The sequence below is a fragment of the Typha angustifolia genome, chromosome 9 (genome assembly GCF_048772165.1).
Source record: "Typha angustifolia cultivar Huaian chromosome 9, ASM4877216v1, whole genome shotgun sequence".
Lineage (NCBI taxonomy): Eukaryota > Viridiplantae > Streptophyta > Magnoliopsida > Poales > Typhaceae > Typha > Typha angustifolia.
Genome location: NC_133247.1, coordinates 4,741,981 through 4,762,453, shown reverse-complemented (window position 1 = coordinate 4,762,453; position 20,473 = coordinate 4,741,981). Strand labels below are relative to the sequence as shown.

The 20,473-nt window shown below is 37.5% G+C and overlaps 1 protein-coding gene across 3 annotated transcripts; it reads right to left on the bottom strand.

The window, feature by feature from the left end:
* Nucleotides 1–215: 215 nt before the first annotated feature.
* Nucleotides 216–11,576, bottom strand: LOC140767708 (ABC transporter C family MRP4-like). 3 transcript variants are annotated; one of them, XM_073107710.1, is made up of 12 exons: nt 10,684–11,576; nt 8,858–10,605; nt 8,453–8,773; nt 8,266–8,352; nt 6,013–6,687; nt 5,753–5,917; nt 4,590–4,884; nt 4,129–4,343; nt 1,710–2,015; nt 1,571–1,634; nt 1,213–1,452; nt 216–699 (listed from the first exon to the last, which is right to left on the bottom strand). In XM_073107710.1, exons 1-12 carry the CDS (start codon nt 10,901–10,903, stop codon nt 587–589), a joined length of 4,449 nt encoding a protein of 1,482 aa, XP_072963811.1. In that variant the 5' UTR covers nt 10,904–11,576; the 3' UTR covers nt 216–586. The 3 variants fall into 3 exon arrangements, with proteins under 3 accessions (XP_072963811.1, XP_072963812.1, XP_072963810.1); XM_073107711.1 differs by having other exon boundaries at nt 8,858–10,590; XM_073107709.1 differs by having other exon boundaries at nt 8,858–11,576.
* Nucleotides 11,577–20,473: the final 8,897 nt, after the last annotated feature.

The window sequence follows — 20,473 nt, the reverse complement described above, 5'->3', positions numbered from 1 at the left end:
ATTACCCAATTTTTAGGACTATCAACCTGATATTAAAGCAAATTAATCCATGAGACGCATTATAAATCACAGGAATATAATTTTTTGAGTTGAGAAAATTTTATGGGCATCATAAACTAATGTAATTCATCAGAAAGCAAGGAACCACTAGTAAATGACAAGAGATTATGCTTCTGCATACCTTTCTCCCCTCGTTTGCAAATTGGTTAAGCACAGGCCTAAACAGTTCACCAGAAATTAACGCAAACTGATGTCAAAAATGTTTTACACTTGTTCCTCAAACAGAAAATTGTGGCTCATCTTTGGAGCTCTTTAATTATTTTTGCTTCGAACTCTAGGGAGAATTGGTGGTATACATTATATCCTCCACTGATGGGTACCAAATTTTATTCAGAAGAGGAGTATAATTTGCAATCCTTCCTTTATCTTCCTAATTCCATATGCACTGGTCAGGCAACTCTATGTACAGAGTTTCTTCCCACCAATCTCTGCTTTGCTTCTATTCTGTAAGCAGAGTCATCGGTAGGTAGATACAACTACTCTAGCCTGCTACCTATCTCAGTCTGCTCTCATCTTTGACGTTGAGTTAAGCATCTGTCATACTGCTGGACCTTGCTGCATACTCCGAGACTAGCCTAACGAACATTGATGACCTATCAACCAACAACCTTTGTGGTGTGTCAAATTCTGCAACTCTACCTGCAATTATTTAAGAAACATCATGACGATACGAGAACGAGAAAGAATTCTGAAGAAAAGGAAATAATAGACAACTGACTTTTCTTTACATAAACTTTTGTGCAAGAATATGTTCCTGAAAGCCAGATTATTGGCCATCTTAACATGACAAGTTTTGTCTAGAAAAATCATTAACAGAAGGGCAATTAACCTTCAAAAATTCCCCTAATGAAGAAAGCAAATCAACAATATAAAAACGGAGATTCAATGTTTCACGAGAAATTTTAGTTGCTTATGGACTGCATTAAATGGCTTCTCAGAAGTATTTTAAACTGACATTAGCTGAGTTTAATGAAGAATTTTAAGAGAAAATCAGATTTTATCAATAATGTTATGTTGGTCAGAAGATAATGAGCCTCAATTAATGAAGGTTTATATAGTTATCACTCTTTGTAATAAACTCATAAGCATCCCAACATGTAAAGAATATATAAACTTTATCAATTATAACAAATAGCCCAATAACTGACTTACCATCACTGAGGACCAGAACCAGATCACTGTCGATAACTGTTGGTATACGATGTGCGATTGTGCAGACTGTACAATCGTTGAATTCAGTGCGAATAATCTTCTGAATTAGATTATCTGTAGCTGTGTCAACAGAGGCTGTTGCCTCATCAAGCACCAAAATTCTGGCCCGCTTCAACAGTGTCCTGCCTAATGAAACAAGTTGGCGTTGTCCAACACTCCAATTGTCGCCATTCTCCAAGACTGCAATGCCAAAAGAAGCAATCCATAAAAGAACTGAAGGAACTTAGATATAGTTACCATGAATTGTAATTTAATACATGTTAATAGAAGAAGATTATATTGGAAACGTGCAGCGAACCTGGAGCATCAAGCTTCTCCATTTTACAACGGATTACTCCCCCAAGCTGACATTTGTCAAGTGCCTGTAGGACAATTTTTATGTGTAATCGGATCATGAGCAAGTATGCATTTTCTCAAAGAGCTTGTGGACAATTTACCTGCCATACTTCATGATCGCTGTGCTCCCCGAGAGGGTCAAGATTGACTCTTATTGTACCTTCAAACAATGTGGGATCTTGTGGTATGATACTTAGGCGAGCACGAAGATCATGGAGACCAATGGTGAAAATGTCTATATTATCGATAATGATTTTCCCTTCTGAAGGTTCAATTAGGCGGAACAGGGCCTGAATAAGAGTAGATTTACCACTCCCAGTGCGCCCAACAATCCCAATTCTTTTGCCACCAGGAAACATGCATGTGATTCCATGCAGAACCATAGGTAAAGTCTCCTTGTAACGAACCTTAAAACATGTAAGAACATCAGAAGACCAAACCAGTTTCTTGCTTTCTTATGTATCATTTAATGCCACTCAAGCAAGCTATCGTATAACACCAAAGTTTTAGCAATTTCATTTAATGCCAATCAATCAAGCTATTATATATGACAACAAAGTTTTAGCAATTTCATCTGTAAATACCATAATATCATAGCCAAATATAACAAACTAGAGTAGTTATGTGGAAGTAACTTGTATGCAATAAATAAGCATTTGAACCTATAGCATCTTTCTTTTGTCCAGCGTCACGAAGGTAAATCAGATATGGTTTTTCCTGTTTCCATGGTAATATTTATGCTTAATGCAGATATACAGGTTTGTGTAGAGATTAAGAATAATAAGTAATCAATTCAATTCTGCATTGCTAAAAGTCAAATTGTGCAATTAAACGATCGTTCTCACTACAAACTTGTCACAGTTTGGTGTTATGAGTCCTCTGTCAATTTTCCTACAGAGATAAAGGTCCAAAATCGTATGAGTCTGATAATTGTCCCATCAAAGGCTGAAAAAAGCATACATGCCTGAGTATGCAACTCTGCCTGTAGTGGGGGTATCTATTATTCCTAGGCTGGGAGGCTTTTGAATTTTCAGATTTCTTTTGTCTCTCTTCATGACTTCCACCTATGTTAATCTAGGTTTGTAACTTTTTACTTTTTAGCACCTCCTCTTACATTTCTTGGAAACTAACTCTAATCCTCTTTCCTAATAAATGTTCCTATATATCTTATCTCAGCATTTCTGATCTATATGAATTGGTTATCCAATACACTGTCTTCATTCTTCAATTGATATCTATCCTTGGTAAGCCCAGTAGTAAACCTTTGCCTAATCTACCTAGTTCTAGATAATTTGGCAATCATTCTTGTTAGGTGAATAGATCCAGGGATCAGAAAGAGAACTCATAGCATGAGACCAAAAATATATAAAGGACCCTGAAGGTGCTTGTACTGTCATCATGTTCTAGGTTAGAATGTGAACTAGAATGAGAAGAGCCTAGAGTTATGAAGAGTTTTATGATTGAATGCAATAGCTATGCACCAATTGACATTGTACAGTCAAATAACGGATACAATAACAAAAAGAAATAATATTACCTTATTCTTGTCTGCGAGCAGAGAAACAAAGTCAACTGTATTCAGTGTTTATTGATCTTTCCATTATTTTTCAACCGTAAAAAAGGAACTTGTTTCTCAAGATTATTAAGGGATTAGGATTTTTCCCACAATCCCATTACCCATTATTATACAGTTCAGTTCTCAGAGCTCTGGAGATTATTTTGTTTTGTCGTGTGTCAGTGGGTATGTGAGGGGGAGAAGGGGGAGTGTGGGATGCACAAATTCTACTTATAAACATTCCTCGTTTGATATAGGACTTCAGAAGATATCAGCATCAGAACCATGATTCGTAGCTCTTATAGATCACATTGCATGGAACATGCCATTCAGAACCAGCCTACAATGATCTAACTGCCACCAGGCATGGTAGTGCTGGTTGACATGGTGCCGTCACACAAGCACCAGGCCATTCTGCATCTCTATCGGCCACCAGTCATAGGCCTTAAAACCTTGTTGACCTGCACTACCATCTTCTGTTGGCAAGAGATGTTGAAGAGGATAATACTTAAGAAAGATGGCGCATTGACAGTCGATTAATTTTAATGCAAGCATGTTATCGTCCTTTGAGGAAACAAATGATGTTCCATTGGTTCAATAAAATTAATATGAACTTCCAACAATCTTCATAGAAGTTGCCATTTATAAATTATTCGAAATTAACTCCTTGAAGAAAGTCAGGTTGTAGAAAGGAGGAAGGTGAATTTATTGTAGATTTCATATTTGGTAATTGGACAATTTATGCAGGCAAAAGTAATTGACCCATAAGATGGCCCAAAGATAACGCCTAGTAAATATTAAATAATGTCAAGCAGCAAAAGACATCAATATTGACAGAGGTCTGCAAAAGATTGAAATAATTACAACTACTATTATGTTGAAAACCCACAATAGTGCAATAATAATTCCAGACATTCTTGCCCTACATAAAGTACATGGATGAACAATGAGAAGTAAATGCGCACCTTAAGATCAATAAATTCAATTTTCCCAGTCTCTGGCCATGTAGATGGAGGACGGCGGTTTTCAATGATCAATGGTGCTTCACTATGAATTTGGCAATACTGATGAATCCGCTCAATGGAAATAATCTTATTTTCAAGTTTACAAAAGCTCAATATCCACCTTGACAAACGAGCATTCAGATTAAGTCCATATGTAACAGCAAGTCCAGCCATACCTACCATATTTCAAGCAAGTTCTTTTAAGAAAGTAACACAACTTCATAATGAACATTTATATCAAATAATCAAATTCTCATCCTTCACCTATCACTAGATAGAGAAATGACAAGTTCAATAACAATAACTTTAAAACATCAAGGATTCATTCGAAGAAGTTCAAAAGAAAAAATGGTAATGCTGACAGTTGACACCATTTTACATTTGACGTTGCCTGATGCATTTAGAAGAATGAGAATACATACTTGGATCGATAGTTCCAGGTGGGAAGCTCACAAGGAGAGCCATGCAGAAAGCAAATACAAAAGTTGAGAGCAACTCCATTCGCAAACAGAGCCATTCAATTGCAGCAAGGCTGTAGAAGAAGGGTCGGGCAAAACAGTCAAGTAGGTAAAGATTCCTTTTCATGAAACGTCTTTCTTGGCCAAAACCTCTAATAGTAGCAGCTCCCGCAATGGATTCCCCAAAAAGATGGATAATTGGGGATTTTTGAATGCTTATAATACGAACTAGTTCCCTCGATGAAGCCATATAATATTTCTGCATGTATAACAGATAGTCTCTTTTTAAGAAAATTAAGCTAGAATTATCAGGTAAGTGTGCAAAAGTTCCTAAGATATGATACTTAGCTCTTGCATTCAATTCAGGTACCTAATATAGTACAACAGTATAAGTTACTAAGGAGTTGGTGAATTCCATACTGCAAAGTATTATATAGCGATAGAGTACTTCAACCAAGCTATAAAAAGCCACTTGACCCACCTAGTTCTTTAATGCAATGCAAATACCAAATACTTTCATAAAGTACCTAATATTTGTATACAAGTTACAGAACAGTTGGTGAATTGCAAACTGCAGAAATATCATCCAGTTATTAAAGGATCAAATCATATTAGTTCTAGGCAAGTTTGTCTTTTACATTGTAAGTTTAACTGGCTGACTAGATTCAGGAAAAAGCTACATCAAATATTCGACCTGGTAGAGTGCACAGCTTCACACTCTAGCTTACAGAAACCATTATGTTGTGATAATGCCACCAATAACTGAAATTGAAGTACTTTCTTATTTATATCTCTCTGCTACATATTTGGAGAACTCATCATCTCATCGAGCTCAATGATCTTTGGTAGTTGGCATTATTACCTTCCATTGTAGAATATGTACTAAAGTAGGAATCAGAAAATGATTCCTAGATTTCTACTGATATATTTAAGAGGTTCCCTCCACATGTCCAAAAGCAACACCATAGAAAATAATAATCATAACGCATAAAGATGCTCATGGTTTTGTGGCAAATAATATGGAAATATACAAGAGGATACAATACTGCACCTTTGTGTTGAACTTTTGGGAACATGGATAACACAAGTTAAGATAGTGACTGGGAAGAATAAGGTAATACAGTTACCTGCATCCATAAGCAAGCAATAGCCATGGGGAAAATGAGAAGCACAACTTGCCAAGTGACTTGACTCATAACACCTACTATTCCAAGAAGTTGTATTGTTGTTGATGCAAACCCACCAAGTCTGAAAGGTATATCAAGATCTACAACACTCTGATCTACAGACACCTGAGAATTCATAATATGTTGATATATCCCTCATAACGTAGTTATAGCATCATAGAATATAAGAAGCATGAGCATGCCATAACATAAGAACTTACTCGATTCAAAATCCGCCCAGCTGGAGTAGAATCGAAAAATGACATTGGTGCCCGGAACACTGTTCTAAGCATTTTCATAAATAACTTCTGCGCAGCTGCTAAACCAAATGTAGCTACAAGAAGAGCTCTAACAAATATAAACCATGAGCTCCCAAAAGCAAGGGCCATATAAACAACCAAAAGGACCACACTATTTGTCTTTGGTTTATCTCCTTTAGTTTGAGGATTTGCCCAAGCCATCCACCAGTTGCTTGCTATCTGAAGCACTTGAAACATTGTTTGGGCCAAGATAATAAGTGGTATCAATGCCCCTTTATACGCTGCTGCCATGTACGACAAGTACACTTTCAAGCTAACTCTTCCCCTTTCACGCTCCTCTTCTTGAGCAAGCTGCTTTTTTCGTGTCCTTTTTCCTTTCCTTTCTTCCTTTATTCCCTGCTTGTTAGATGGCGTTTCATTTCCTGATACCTCATTTTTCATACTATCAATGTTGCTAGGACTTGGTGTTAGCCTTTTCATGTGTACAGCAGAACTACTATTTCCAGCTGAATAATCCAAAATATCCATTGTTTCAACTGCTTCCTGATGAGCTGAAACCAACACATTGAAATCAGTTCCAGCTTGCAAAAGATCTTCATATTTTCCAGCCTGTGTTATGCAACCCTCCTTAAGGACCTGTCTCAGTAACGATTCAGCACGAGAATATCATTTAATGTCCCATATAATTCTATCTAGAAAGTTATCAGTTGTTTATATTCAAAATCAATTGTAAGATGGGAAAATGTCATTGAAGAAAAGTGGCATCAAATAAATTTCTGTTAGTATGAAATATTCCAGTGAGTAAATTGAACTGAGCATATGACAATAGTAAGGTCCCTAGATTATCAATCAGAAATTGATGATAGGACATTTATATAGAGACAAACTAGTCAACATTATCAAGAAACCGAATACCATGAACACTGATAGACTTGTGGATATGCATCAATATGTCAACAAATTAACAATGCTAAGAAAGCTTGCATATTGCCACATAATAATATTTTAATTCAGCATCCAATTTGTTTTTCTTAACTGAATGTTCAAATATATATATAAATTATAAAGAAAAATTTAACTTATCTATATTATAATATTACATATATTACTTTCAATCATGAAGTCCTTCGATCTTATCATCATCTAAAATTGCAAAATTTGGGACCACTTGATCCTTATACTAGAGATCACCATGATTTAATGCCAATAAACACTTCAGAAGTTAGAGGTCACAATAACAGTTGAATCTCTACTAATAGTAACCTCTATGTTCAACAATCCTACCATCCTCTAAATTGTTAAATTTGGGACTGCTTGATCCTTACACAAATCTCGTGATTTCATGTCTCTAGACATTCCAGAAGTAATAGGTCATTAACAGTTGAATCTCTATGTCCTATTATATGTTTTAACCTTTTAATTTGACTGTTTTAAGGCCTCAATGTTGTCAAATAGTACACTACTTCTACTATCTACATCCAAATATAAAATGAGGCACAGATAAATAAACACACAAATATAGCTGTAAATGTAATGACTTCCATACTACCAGGAAGCTAATAACTTAGTTTTTCCTCAAAACTTGAAGTTAATGATTGAGAATGTTCATATTATCCATGTGCAATTGCATAGAAAATCATATCACTTTGATAGATCTAAGTAATGAATCAGTTCATTCTACTTTTCTAATATCATGTGAATTATAGATGGTTGAGGAAACACAAGAGGTTCATATCACAAGAACCAATTAAGTTGTTGAACATTCATGGACAAAAAAATACACAACTTAAATGGAATTGGTAAGCGATAAGCATGTTGTCCTTCAACCAACAGGAAATGAATCAGTTAGATAAAGCATTCACAGAACACCACAACAGAGCACCAAAAGGAATTAAATCTTCCTAAATCACAATTCACATAAGAGGTTTTTCCTTCTCCCAAATGACATAGCTTTCTCATTAGATCTCTCTAAAATATTAACCATAAGCCAATCAAGAACAGTTGTGCGGTTCCTTCTTGTCTTCATTTGTTATAAAGCTACTGATTATCAAGTTGAGCTTATCAAGATATCCGACTTTAAGAGTCCCTAAGAAGATATATATTGCAGTAGTTTATATGCAGATTAAACTTCAAGATGCATGAGAGTACATGTCAATGTCATATACAACAGTAATAAAGAAATATTTAGTTTTAGTACAGAAAGAAACCGGTTACCAGTATAATGTCAGCAGCCTGTAGAAACTCAACTTGATGTGTTACATAAATCACAGTCTTACTAGCTAGTGCAGTCAGTATATATTCCTGTGACATCAAATTAGAAAAGCTGTTTCAAACACAACCAGCTTTATGAGATGAATCAGACAGAGAGATAGAATGAAACTATAATTTCATATTCACGGACCTTAAATAGTTCACTACCAGTATGAGCATCAACTGCGCTGAAAGGATCGTCAAGCAAATAAATATCAGCATCTTGATAAAGTGCTCTAGCAAGTTGCAACCTTTGTTTCTGGCCACCACTCAAATTAATGCCTCTATCACCGACTATGGTCTGATCGCCATGTAATAACAACTCTAGATCTTTTTTGAGTGAGCATGCATGAAGAACACTCTTGTATCTCTTCTTATCCATTTGATTGCCAAAAAGAATGTTTTCCTCTATAATGCCAGATTGTATCCATGCAGACTGAGGGACATAAGCTACAGAGCCACTAATTTTGACCTGAAAAGGAGAAACAAGGAGATCTTATAGCCTCATGAAAAGTGAATCAAGATGGACACAGCTGATTATCTATTACTCACTTACTTCACCAGATAATTTGGGTATCTCCCCAAGTATGCAAGACAGAAAACTTGACTTGCCAGAACCAACAACACCACAGACTGCTACATGCATGCCCCTTTCCACTTTAAGCTGTACAGATGAGAGTGTATGTCTTGAGGAATATGGGACCCAAGAGAACTTGCCATCTATGATTTCAATTGCATTGTTTGTAAGGCCTTGAGAAACAATAACAGTAGCACCTTGTTGCAGCTCTTCTTCTTGTAAGAAACCGGAAAGCCGATCTACAGAAACTTTTGTCTGAGCAATCATGGAGACTAAATCTGGGAAGTTCCTCAAAGGCTCTTGAAGAATCCTAAAAGTAGCTAAAGCTGAAAGAACACTCCCTGCGGTAAGCTGGCCGCCCAATAGTATAGAAGTTGCAAAAGTTATGGCTGCCACAAAAATGGGTGAACCCCAAAAGATGAAAGTTATAACAGCCTGCGAGTAGAGGGCTTTTCTGAGCCACCTGTACTCCACATTTCTCATCTCCTCAAGCTTTAATCGATATCTATCCTCCCAAGCCTGCAATTTTAGGATCCTCATGTTTCTCAAACACTCAGATGTCTTCCTCATTCTTTCATCCTTAGCTGCCATTAGATTATCTTGATAATCCTCTTGCAGCTTTGCTAGAGGAATCGTTACAACTATTGAGATAATGGTAGCTATTAATGTTGCAACTGTTGCAACTCCCACATTCTTATATAGGATAGCCAAAGCAAGAATTACTTGCATTGGAAGCATCCATATATCATGGAGGTACCATGAGTAATCACCCACCCTCTGCACATCCACTGCCATATAATTTACGATCTCCCCGCTTGTATGACTTTGTCTGGCAGTGCTCGATAGCCTAAGGCCTTTCCTATACACCATTGCTGTTAATCCTGATCTAATATGCATCCCCAATATGTCTACCCCCAAGTACCACTGCCTAGTAGTAAGAGTCCCTATCAACTTAGCAGAAAAGAATATGGCGGCCAGAATATAGCCCTCGTGAGGGAAAGCTATTTCACCACTCAAGTAATCAACGAAGTAACTGATCAGATAGGGACCCACGTAAGAAACTAAAGTGTTTATCCCAGCAAAGACAGCATTGACAGCAGCCTCTTTCCAAAATGACCGGAAAATAGCCAATGCCAATGATGGCTGCTCATCGGGGTTCTCAGCTTTCAACCTCTCCCAATTTGAATTCAGGATCTTATAACAAGCTTTTGAACGATCTTTTGGGGCTAACAAAGGTATATCCCTCAGCTCTAAAGGCCTTTTCGCCCCAACCGATAAGAGAGGACTGAGCCAGGATAGTGTTACAAGACTAAAAATCCCTGCATCACTGTAAGGGGTGACCTTAAGGCAGGAAGCTTCTTCGGCTTCCGAAAGCAATGGCTCCCGAAGGTCTCCATGATCCCTATACAACTCTATACCCGTAATGCCACGGGCTGAGACAAGGCAAAGGAAGGCAAGGGCAGGGGCAGCAGCATAATTTGCAATCATGTGTGGTTTTAGGCCAACCTTCTGATCTACCAAACCTCTAGAATCGACATAGCCGATGTACAAACAAAGGATGAATGACAGGAACAACCACAACCTAAGCAAGAAAGGCAACTCCACTAATGCCTTAAACTTACAATGCAACACAGACAGACTCAAAACAAGCCAAGCGATAGCTTGCACCGAGGGAAGGAATAGGACAGAATAACCATTTGAATCAGCCTCCCCTGTGGACAAGATTACTGTTTCATAGCCCAAGATTACTAATTGAAGGAAGAGAGCGTAGAAGCAGCACAAAACCGAGGCTTTGAACCAATTACCGATCACAACCATCCGGTCGGCTCCCGGATCACCACCGACAGGGATCGGCCTACCCTGTTCATCTTTGAATGCTCGCAGCCGCCGAAAGGCGCAGGACAGAACCCGGCGAGCTGACACGAAGAAGAGGTAGAAGAGAAGCAGCACGGCGTGGGCGGCGGCCGCGACCTGCTCCGCAAATGGGAGGCATTGGAACGAGCTAAAAAGGGGGAAAGAAGCCATTTTCCGGCGAGCTGAGGGGATCTGAGAAACAGGGCACCACTCGGAGAAGGTTCAAAAGTAATCCAAATGGGTTTATAGAGGTCGGCTACAGACATTTGGCCATCTGGGCAGAGCCCCAGAGGCGAGGAGAGAAATGGCGACAGGTTGCAGGTGGAAGAAGGAGAGGTGGGGGGTTGTTTTATAGCGAAGTGGGACACATTGCGTATGACAACAAAAGGGCTCCTCCTTTATCCCCCAAGAAACCTTTCACAACCAGACAAGATTAAAATTCGATACGAGAAATCCAACAAAAGCCGAGCTTTACCGACCTTATAGAACCCTTCTTTTTTTTTCTTCTCCTCCTTCCTCTTCTTGTACAGAACCTAACTCAACGACACGACACAACGAAAGAGATAGCTTTGTATAGGGAAACAAGCTAGTGTGAGTAAGAGAGAGACGGGGAGAGAGAGAGAGAGAGGAGAAAATTGAAAATTCTACAAGGAAGAAAGGAGACGTTTTTATCTCCCCCCCCCCCCCCCCCTTTGGTGGATTGCTGTTGTTATGCCACCCTGGAATCAGGGAGCAAAGATGGCATCTTTATGACCTTGGCTTTCTGATTGATACATTGAATGGAGTGACTGGGTTGAGGTTTGCCTATTTAATGCAAGAGCTCTGGGGATGGAGAAGAGAGTATGAGAGGTTTGAGTATGAGATGCAAGGATTTGCAGGTCCTATGCACCACTGCATGCCTATATATATATTATATATATTATATATATTATAAATGTGAAGAGGTGTGCATATGTCCCTTTTTTGTCTTGCATGTAGAATAATATTGATGGAGGAATATTACAGGCACCGAGATCTTCTTGCTTCCATGTGTGAGGAGTTTATTATAAGTTTATTCCTGCTAGGAAAGGAACAGGAGTTTATTATAAGTTCATTCCTGCTAGTAAAGGAATAGGAATAGGAATATTTGGGTCTACATTTATTGACTAAGAAAGTTCTCATGATTTATTACTTGATATTCCAATAAAAAAATTTGGGTCCAATACCAACTTGCGTGATTCTGCTCCAATCTCAGCGACATCCATGTCTTGCTCAAGCCAGGACTGTAAGAATTTAAATAAGGATTAGCAAAGGCAAATACAACCTTTTGCTATGCTTCTGTATTTATAATGATGTTACAATGTATGGAAAGTATAGGGAGGTTACAAATCAGTTATACAAGGCATGATATCAAGGATATTTGACATGATTATTTACCATAACAGCAGAGAATGTTTATAGTAATAATAGGGGCTGTTTATAGTAACAGTGGCATAATTCTCAATCAGGTTGATGTGACTGGCGTGATGATGGCTTTACGTTCATACCCTCCCGCGAACTCAACGTCCGACGAAGACAGATGTTGAGTTTGGATCTTAAAAAGTCAAAGCGTGTGCGCGATAGGTTCTTTGTAAAGAGGTCGGCAAGCTGATCAGCAGTGGGAACATATTTGATCACCAAGCGTTTTTGTGCAACTCTTTCACGAACAAAGTGATAGTCAACTTCTATATGCTTAGTTCGCGCATGAAAAATGGGATTGGCGGCGAGATATGTTGCGCTAATGTTGTCGCACCACAAGGTTGGAGTAGTATAAATGGAGACGCATAGCTCGTGAAGAAGATATTGGAGCCAAGATAATTCGACTGCAGTGATAGCTAGCGCACGATATTCTGATTCCGTGCTTGAGCGAGATACTGTTAATTGTTTCTTTGCTGTCCAAGCAATGAGGTTGCGACCAAGAAAGACACAAAAGCCTATGGTGGAGCGCCGATCATCTGGAGATCCGGCCCAATCTGCATCAGAATAGGCTTGTAAATGGAGAGAGGAGTCACGATAAATTTGTAGACCATGGTGCAACGTTCCTTTTAGATAGCGAAGGATTCGCTTTGCAGCTACCCAATGTGATGTGCATGGAGCATGCATAAACTGACATGCTTGATTGACGATGAAGGAAATTTCTGGGCGAGTAAGTGTAACATACTGAAGAGCACCAACTAGACTTCTATAGGTTGTTGGGTCGGGAAGCATATCACCACTGTTATGGACTAGTTTATGTGATGTCGGAGCAGGAGTTGAGATAGGTTTAGCGCCTTCAAGTCCAAATCGTTGTAGTAGCTCCATTATGTACTTTGTTTGTGAAAGGTGAAGACCAGAGTTAGTGAAGTGTGCTTCGACACCAAGAAAGAAATGAAGTTTACCCAAGTCTTTGAGTGCAATATGGTGGCCTAAGTAGAGGAGAAGTTCGTTAATGGACTCCAAGTTGTTCCCAGTGACAATGATGTCGTCAACATAGATTAGCATGTAGATGATAGAGTTGTGATGTTGCCGGATGAATAGAGATGAGTCAGACTTAGAGGCAGTGAAGCCAACATGATATAGAAGACCACATAGGCGTTCAAACCAGGCTCTAGGGGCTTGTTTTAGGCCGTAGAGTGCGCGATGGAGTCGACAGACATGGTTGGGGAAGCGAGGATGCTGAAAGCCTTGAGGTTGGAGCATGTAGACTTCTTCCTTTAAATAGCCATGTAAGAAGGCATTTTGTACGTCGAGTTGCCGAATTTGCCAGTTTCGAGAGACAGCAAGAGAGAGCACAAGTCGAATGGTTGTAGGTTTAATAACAGGACTGAAGGTCTCATGGAAGTCTCTTCCTGCTTGTTGATGGAATCCTTTCGCAACTAATCGTGCTTTGCGCCTTTCAATAGTTCCATCCGGGTTTCGTTTGATGCGATATACCCATTTGCAGCCAACAGCTTTTCGGCCAGTAGGGAGAGGGACCAAAGACCAAGTTTTATTTAGTAGCATGGCATTGAATTCGTCAACCATCGCCGATCGCCATGCTACATCTTTTGCTGCTTGAGAGTAGCAAGTTGGAGTTAGTTCTGGTATTTGATCTACTGGGTATTTCGAGGCAAGCAGACACTTAGGTTTGAGATTATTTGTCATGGAGCGGGTGACCATGTGGTGAGTGGCGAGGGGAGCTAGTTGTCGTTTAGGTGGAGGGGATGATGGGGAAGTTTGGTGCAGTGGTGGTGGGCTAGACTCTTGACGTGAAGATGTGATAATAGTGGTTGGCTCAGTTTGAGAGAAAGAACGTTCAAGTGATGGTGGAGGTAAAGCATTGATGGAATTGGGTATTGACGTGACTGGACTGCATGAGGTTGATGGTGAAGTAGATAGTGATGTAGGTATAGGAAGCAACGAAACAGGTGGTGAGTCTAGTTGTGATGTAGTTGGTGAGATGGTGGGAATTGTGGAGAACGGAAAGTGAGACTCGTCAAAGACGACGTGGCGCGAGAGGAACATGCGTCCAGTTTTCCAATCCATGCAAACATAACCCTTGTGTTGTGGTTTGAATCCCAGAAAAATGCATAAAGATGATCGAAACTGTAGCTTATGAGTGGCATAAGGACGGAGACAAGGATAGCAGGCACAACCAAAGGTGCGTAACATTGTGTAGTCCGGTGGATGCTGTAGAAGTTTCTCCCATGGAGACTTGCTGTGAAGAACCGGAGAAGGAAGCATATTTGTAAGGTACGTGGCATGAAGAAAAGCTTCAACCCAAAAACTGAGAAGTGCAGAAGCATGTGCAAGAAGGGAAAGACCATGATCAACAATTTGTCGATGACGTCGTTCAACAATGCCATTTTGGTGTGGTGTATAAGGACATGAGAATCGTTGTTCAATGCCATTTGAGTGAAGAAAATGTTTGAATGATGTATTGGTAAATTCGCCGCCGCCATCACTTTGAAAGGAAGAAATTTTCTGATTTAAATGCTTCTGAATGTAGCAATGAAATCTAATAAAAGTGGCAAGAACATCACTTTTATTCTTCAATGGAAAGAACCATATATAGCGTGAGTAGTCGTCAACAAATGAAACATAATAGCGATAGCCAGCATAAGAGGGATCACGACTCGGTCCCCATACATCGCCAAACAACAGTTGTAGAGGACGACTGCTTCGGATGCCAGAGCGAGGAAGAGGAAGACGATGTGATTTTCCCATTTGACACGCTATGCATGGTTTTTTTATTTGCCGAGCACCAGAGAGAGGAAGGTGAAATCTACTAATAATTGAGCTGACGGTGGAAGGAGCAGCATGACCAAGCCGGTTGTGCCAGGTGGAAATTGTTGTACGATCACCTTGAACGACAACATTATTTGCAAGTTTTGTTGATTTCTGGAAGGAATATAATCCATTGTTACTCGGGCCCTGCATAAGTATTTGTCCCGTCGTTTTGTCCTTGACAGCAAAGCCAGAAGAAGTAAATTCAACAATGCAGTTTAAATCATTGGTGAGCTTTGAAATAGAGATCAAGTTTTTTTGAATCGATGGAACATGCAAGACATTGCGAAGAGAAATCAAGGGAGAAAGCGAAGAGCTTCCAATATGAGATATACCCAAAGCTTGACCATTACCGACGTAGACATGGTCAGTTCCGCCGTAGGATTGGGTAGAGTCCAGATTGTTTGCATCATGGGTAAGATGATGTGTTGCACCAGAGTCTGGATACCAAAGTGGATCAGATCCTTCGGCTTGTAAAGAAGAGAGGTTAGCCGAGGGGGAGCCTTGGAAGGAATGGTCAAAACGCTTTGAGCAGTTGAGGCTGGTGTGACCACCGCCATTGCAAAGTTGGCAGGTTAGAGATGTTGCATTCCAGGCTTGTTTTTGCTGGAATTGTTGTTGTTGAGGTGGAAATAAGTGTTGTTGTTGGCGACCACGACCATGTTGGTTGCGTCCACCACCACCGCGACCACGGTGGAAATATTGTTGTTGACCACCACGCCCCTGGTTTTGATAACTATTACCACGTCCTTTATTCGAAGCACGACCACGTCCACGGTTGTTGAAAGAGTTGCTATGAGAGACATAGTTTGCTTGTGAAGAAGAGAGATCAATTTGGGAAAGTTGTTGTGTCATGGTGAGCCGCGTCTCTTGTGTTAAGAGAGAGCTGTAGAGATCGTCAAGTGCAATGCACTCGGGGCAAGCCGTGACTGTCATTATGAACGGCTCATATTCGGGGCCAAGACCACCCAGAATATATAGAGCTATCTCCTGGTCTGAGATAGAATGTGAAGCAGCAGAAAGATTGTCCGCAAGGTTGCGGGCTTTGTCAAAGTAGTCAGCAATGGATAATGTACCTTTCTTTAATGTTTGCAGCTGAAATCGCAAGTGGAGTATGCGAGTTTGAGAGGTGGACGAGTACATACGCTCGAGCGACACCCACATGTCTTCTGCAGATTGGAGACGCATGACTTGTCCGAGAACGGACTTTGATAGTGTGGCGAGAATCCAACTCATGACGACCATGTCGATGCGTCGCCATGCGGTATACGCTGGGTTGAGTTGGTTGCCGGAGTCATCTGGTAGGTATTTGGTTGGGCATGGTGTGGATCCGTCGACATGCCCATATACGTCCTGGCTTATGAGCACAGGAAGAAATTGTGCCTTCCACATTAGATAATTCTGCCGATCTAGCTTAACTGATATGTGGTGAGAGATATTGGAGATGGAGAATGTTGCATTTGAGATAGTGGAGGTGGAAGAGATGGTAGAATCAGTAGAGTTGGCCATGAAAAAAAAATTGCGAGAGTTACTCGTCTAAGGCTCTGATACCATGTAAGAATTTAAATAAGGATTAGCAAAGGCAAATACAACCTTTTGCTATGCTTCTGTATTTATAATGATGTTACAATGTATGGAAAGTATAGGGAGGTTACAAATCAGTTATACAAGGCATGATATCAAGGATATTTGACATGATTATTTACCATAACAGCAGAGAATGTTTATAGTAATAATAGGGGCTGTTTATAGTAACAGTGGCATAATTCTCAATCAGGTTGATGTGACTGGCGTGATGATGGCTTTACGTTCATAAGGACTAATCCTTTTTTTTAGTTTATTATCTCAGATTTAGATCAATAAATCTAGTAATTTTTTATTAGAGCTAAGATTTTATCGATTATAAATCTCATTTATATTATTTGTCTCTATACTTAAGTGCGATATATAAAGACCACACATGAGATAGTGTGTTAGGGCATACTTATATGCAATGTAGATTATCCGATATGTGTGTGCATAATAAAGATCTCTGATATGCAACCCTATAATATGACTCCCATTTCGAGACATTTACAATATAAAATATTATTATTATTATTATTATTATTATTATTATTATTATTATTATTATTATTATTGATGTAGATATATGTCTTATATTTTCATTGGCTTATATTTGCTTGAGAGATACGAAGATAGAAGGTCTCATTAGGGAGTCAGTTTTCCACCCTATATATATAGAGAGAAGGATCCAACTTTGCTGAAGATAATTATTATAAAGAGTACTTAATTAGTAGCTAGTTTGTTTACAGGAAGTGCATACATCACTAGTACTTGTCAAGTACTTGGCAAGTACTTGTTATTTTTTCTAATTGAGAAAATGTGAAGATGTGTCCCTTTTTGTCCTGCTTGTAGAATAATATTATCACAGACACTGGATAAGGTTCTGGTATCTTGTGTTAAGAGTTTATTATAAGTTTATTCCTGCTAGCAAAGGGATAGGAATATTTGGGTCTGCATTTATTGCCTTATAACAAATTTCTCATCATTTATTACATGACACTCCAATTTAAAAAAAAATTGGGTCCAATATCCACTTGTTTGATCATGTCATCAGTCAAGCTTTAAACTTTAGATTAATTAATTATCAATTTTATCGGATCCAAAATTTTTGAGAGATCCCATCTTATTATTAATCTCGTTTGTATTACTTGTCTCGATACTTGAGAGTGATATATGAGAGCCACACATAAAAGAGCAATATGACGTAATATACATTATTATAATATTTCTTGTGTGCAGTGTAGATTATTTGATATAAGTGCATGCAAGTTAAATCATATGCAACTCCACAAAATAACTAAATTTTACAATATATGCAATGTTATATTCTTTCTTTTTCTTTCAAGAAAAGGTTTTATTATTTCTTTTAAAATTTTTTATAAATCACACTTTATATTTTATCTATTTTGTGAATCACACTGCATTTTTTCCTTGTGATTCTCATTTAACACCCTCCGTTAATTTAAACTGTACCCGTAAAAAATATTCTATTATAAGATATGAAATGATATATAAATATCTAAATTATATATGTCTTCTTCCAAGGAGAGACAAAGAGAAGGAAAAATAAGGATGATGCTATTTTAGTAATTTGATTGATAATGGTTAGTTAAAATAACGTCAAGGTGTTAAATGAGAATTATAGAGAAAAACGAGAGATCGAGTTATAAAATTATTAAAAACAAGATGTGAATCATAAAACATATAAAATGTAGGGTGTTATTTATAAAATACATGTATTTTCTATCGTGAGAAGATTATTTAAAATTGTTAAAGATAATGACAAAGCGTGATTCATTATGAGCTATAAATTTCTTTAAAGAAGAAAGTTGGAAATGGTCAACTCTCCATAAATATAGAGACACTTAAGGCTCCATCGAGTTTTTAGCTATCTAGTCTAAGTTTCAAGTCATATATGGAGCCGAATAATTGCTTTGAACCAAATATCGCAGAGATCTGCTCTAAGCCGTTACGCTGCCGAGCTGTTCCTCAAAGCTAACTGCACTGCTGAGCTATCAATCGAATCGAGCCAAACCACCAAACAACCAAACAATTTCTTCATAATATTATTTAGAGTCGGAATCGAACCCATGACCTCCTTGGTTATGAAAAAGGTACCTACCAACCCTAATAGAGTTGATTTATTCTCCAGTAATCATTTGGGTGAGATTCTTTGGTATATATAAATGCGCTATGGATCCTCTACAATCCTAGCTTTAGGAATAACATACATTTTAAACGTTTTAGTGTGTCTTTCTTTTTTGATAGATCCTGGTTCGTTAGACTAATGCATATCACTCTGGTAGAAAATTTATCAAATATCAATTTCAATGTTCATAATTATTGGGAAAATCCGTAGATGAGATATCATTCATTTCGACCGGAAGATCACAATCACCATATTACTATCAATAGATACTTAAGGCCCAAGTCTTACTATAGAGTGCCGACACTTTAGGGATCAGGCAAAAGTAGATAGCCATCTCGAATGCTAAACTATATCCATTTGAAGGCAAATTTATTACTAGATGTATCATGGTATATTACTTTTCTTCTCAGCTTAAATGCATTAATTCTTTCACATCAACCATAATGCACGAAAAATCTACGAAGAAACATAATCTTTTATTAAAATAAGAGATAATGTCTCTTTCTCCTAGATTATTTTTTAATACATAATGACCCATTGAACTAATTGAAAATATCATAATTCTTAACAACGTAGACAAATTCAAGGAAATATTTAAATTGTTCGTCCATCTTTATCGACACACACTTCTTTTTTAAGTTGCATATGATGCATATGTGAGATAAATATATTATATTTTATCACATAATTATCACATGATAATTTATAAATAAAAATAAATAACAAAAATGCCAGGCCACCGTCAAAGTCGTTAGGCTTGTTTAGTTTGAAGCTAAGCATTTAAACTAGATTAATTGGTTCACTTTCTTAGTCTTGATTTAGGTATCTTAAACTAGGTTAAGTTAATTTGGTGTTTGATTTTGATCTAGACTAAGAATGTATTTATTATTTATAATTTGATGTGATATGAAAAAGTGAAAAAGAATATTAATTTTAGACAAAAAAAAAATACTCTTTTCATATCATAATATAGTCATTATTATAATATATAAATATTATAATATTATAATATATTTATATTATAATTAGCTATTTAGTTAAGAGTCTATAAACCAGTTTAGGGAACCGGAAACTTGGTGACATGGATCGTTTTGTTTGCAGATAACACCGAATTTTTTAGTAAAATTATAATTTATGCACAATATTTTTATTATTTATAAATCGAGTTTTATAATTTAATAAATATATGTAAAAAAGTTAGTTAAACTTAACTAAATTTCTGTGTTAAGTTAACTATATTAAAGAAATTATGAAAATTTAGTTATTTTAGTTATAAGGGTGTTTTAATTATTTTAAAAATAAAATATCTCTACATAATGAAGTATTCTTATAATGTTAGTTCAAATTTAACCAAAAGTATTTTTTATGTATATTTACTAAATTATAAGACTTGAATTTTAAACAGTAAAAATATAGAATGTAAACTGTAATTATCTTATAAAGTAGGGTATATATTTTCTTTCTATTTAAATTGGGCTTTACCCCTGAACTAGGGCTTTTTTATCGATAAAACAAAAGTTAACATATATTTTTTTTTAAAAAAAAGAGAAAAAAAAGAGAGAAGTAAAACGAGTGAGACAATAACGACTTCATGATGTGGCCGCATTTGCAACTCTTAAACGAGCATTAGAAGAGCCAAAGGAAACTAGACGGAATTTTTTATACGCTATTTACGATATTTATGGAAATATTTTGGATCTTGATTATTATGCCTTGGAAAACAAAAAACATATAATCTGTACTGTTCTAATATTCAACAAAGA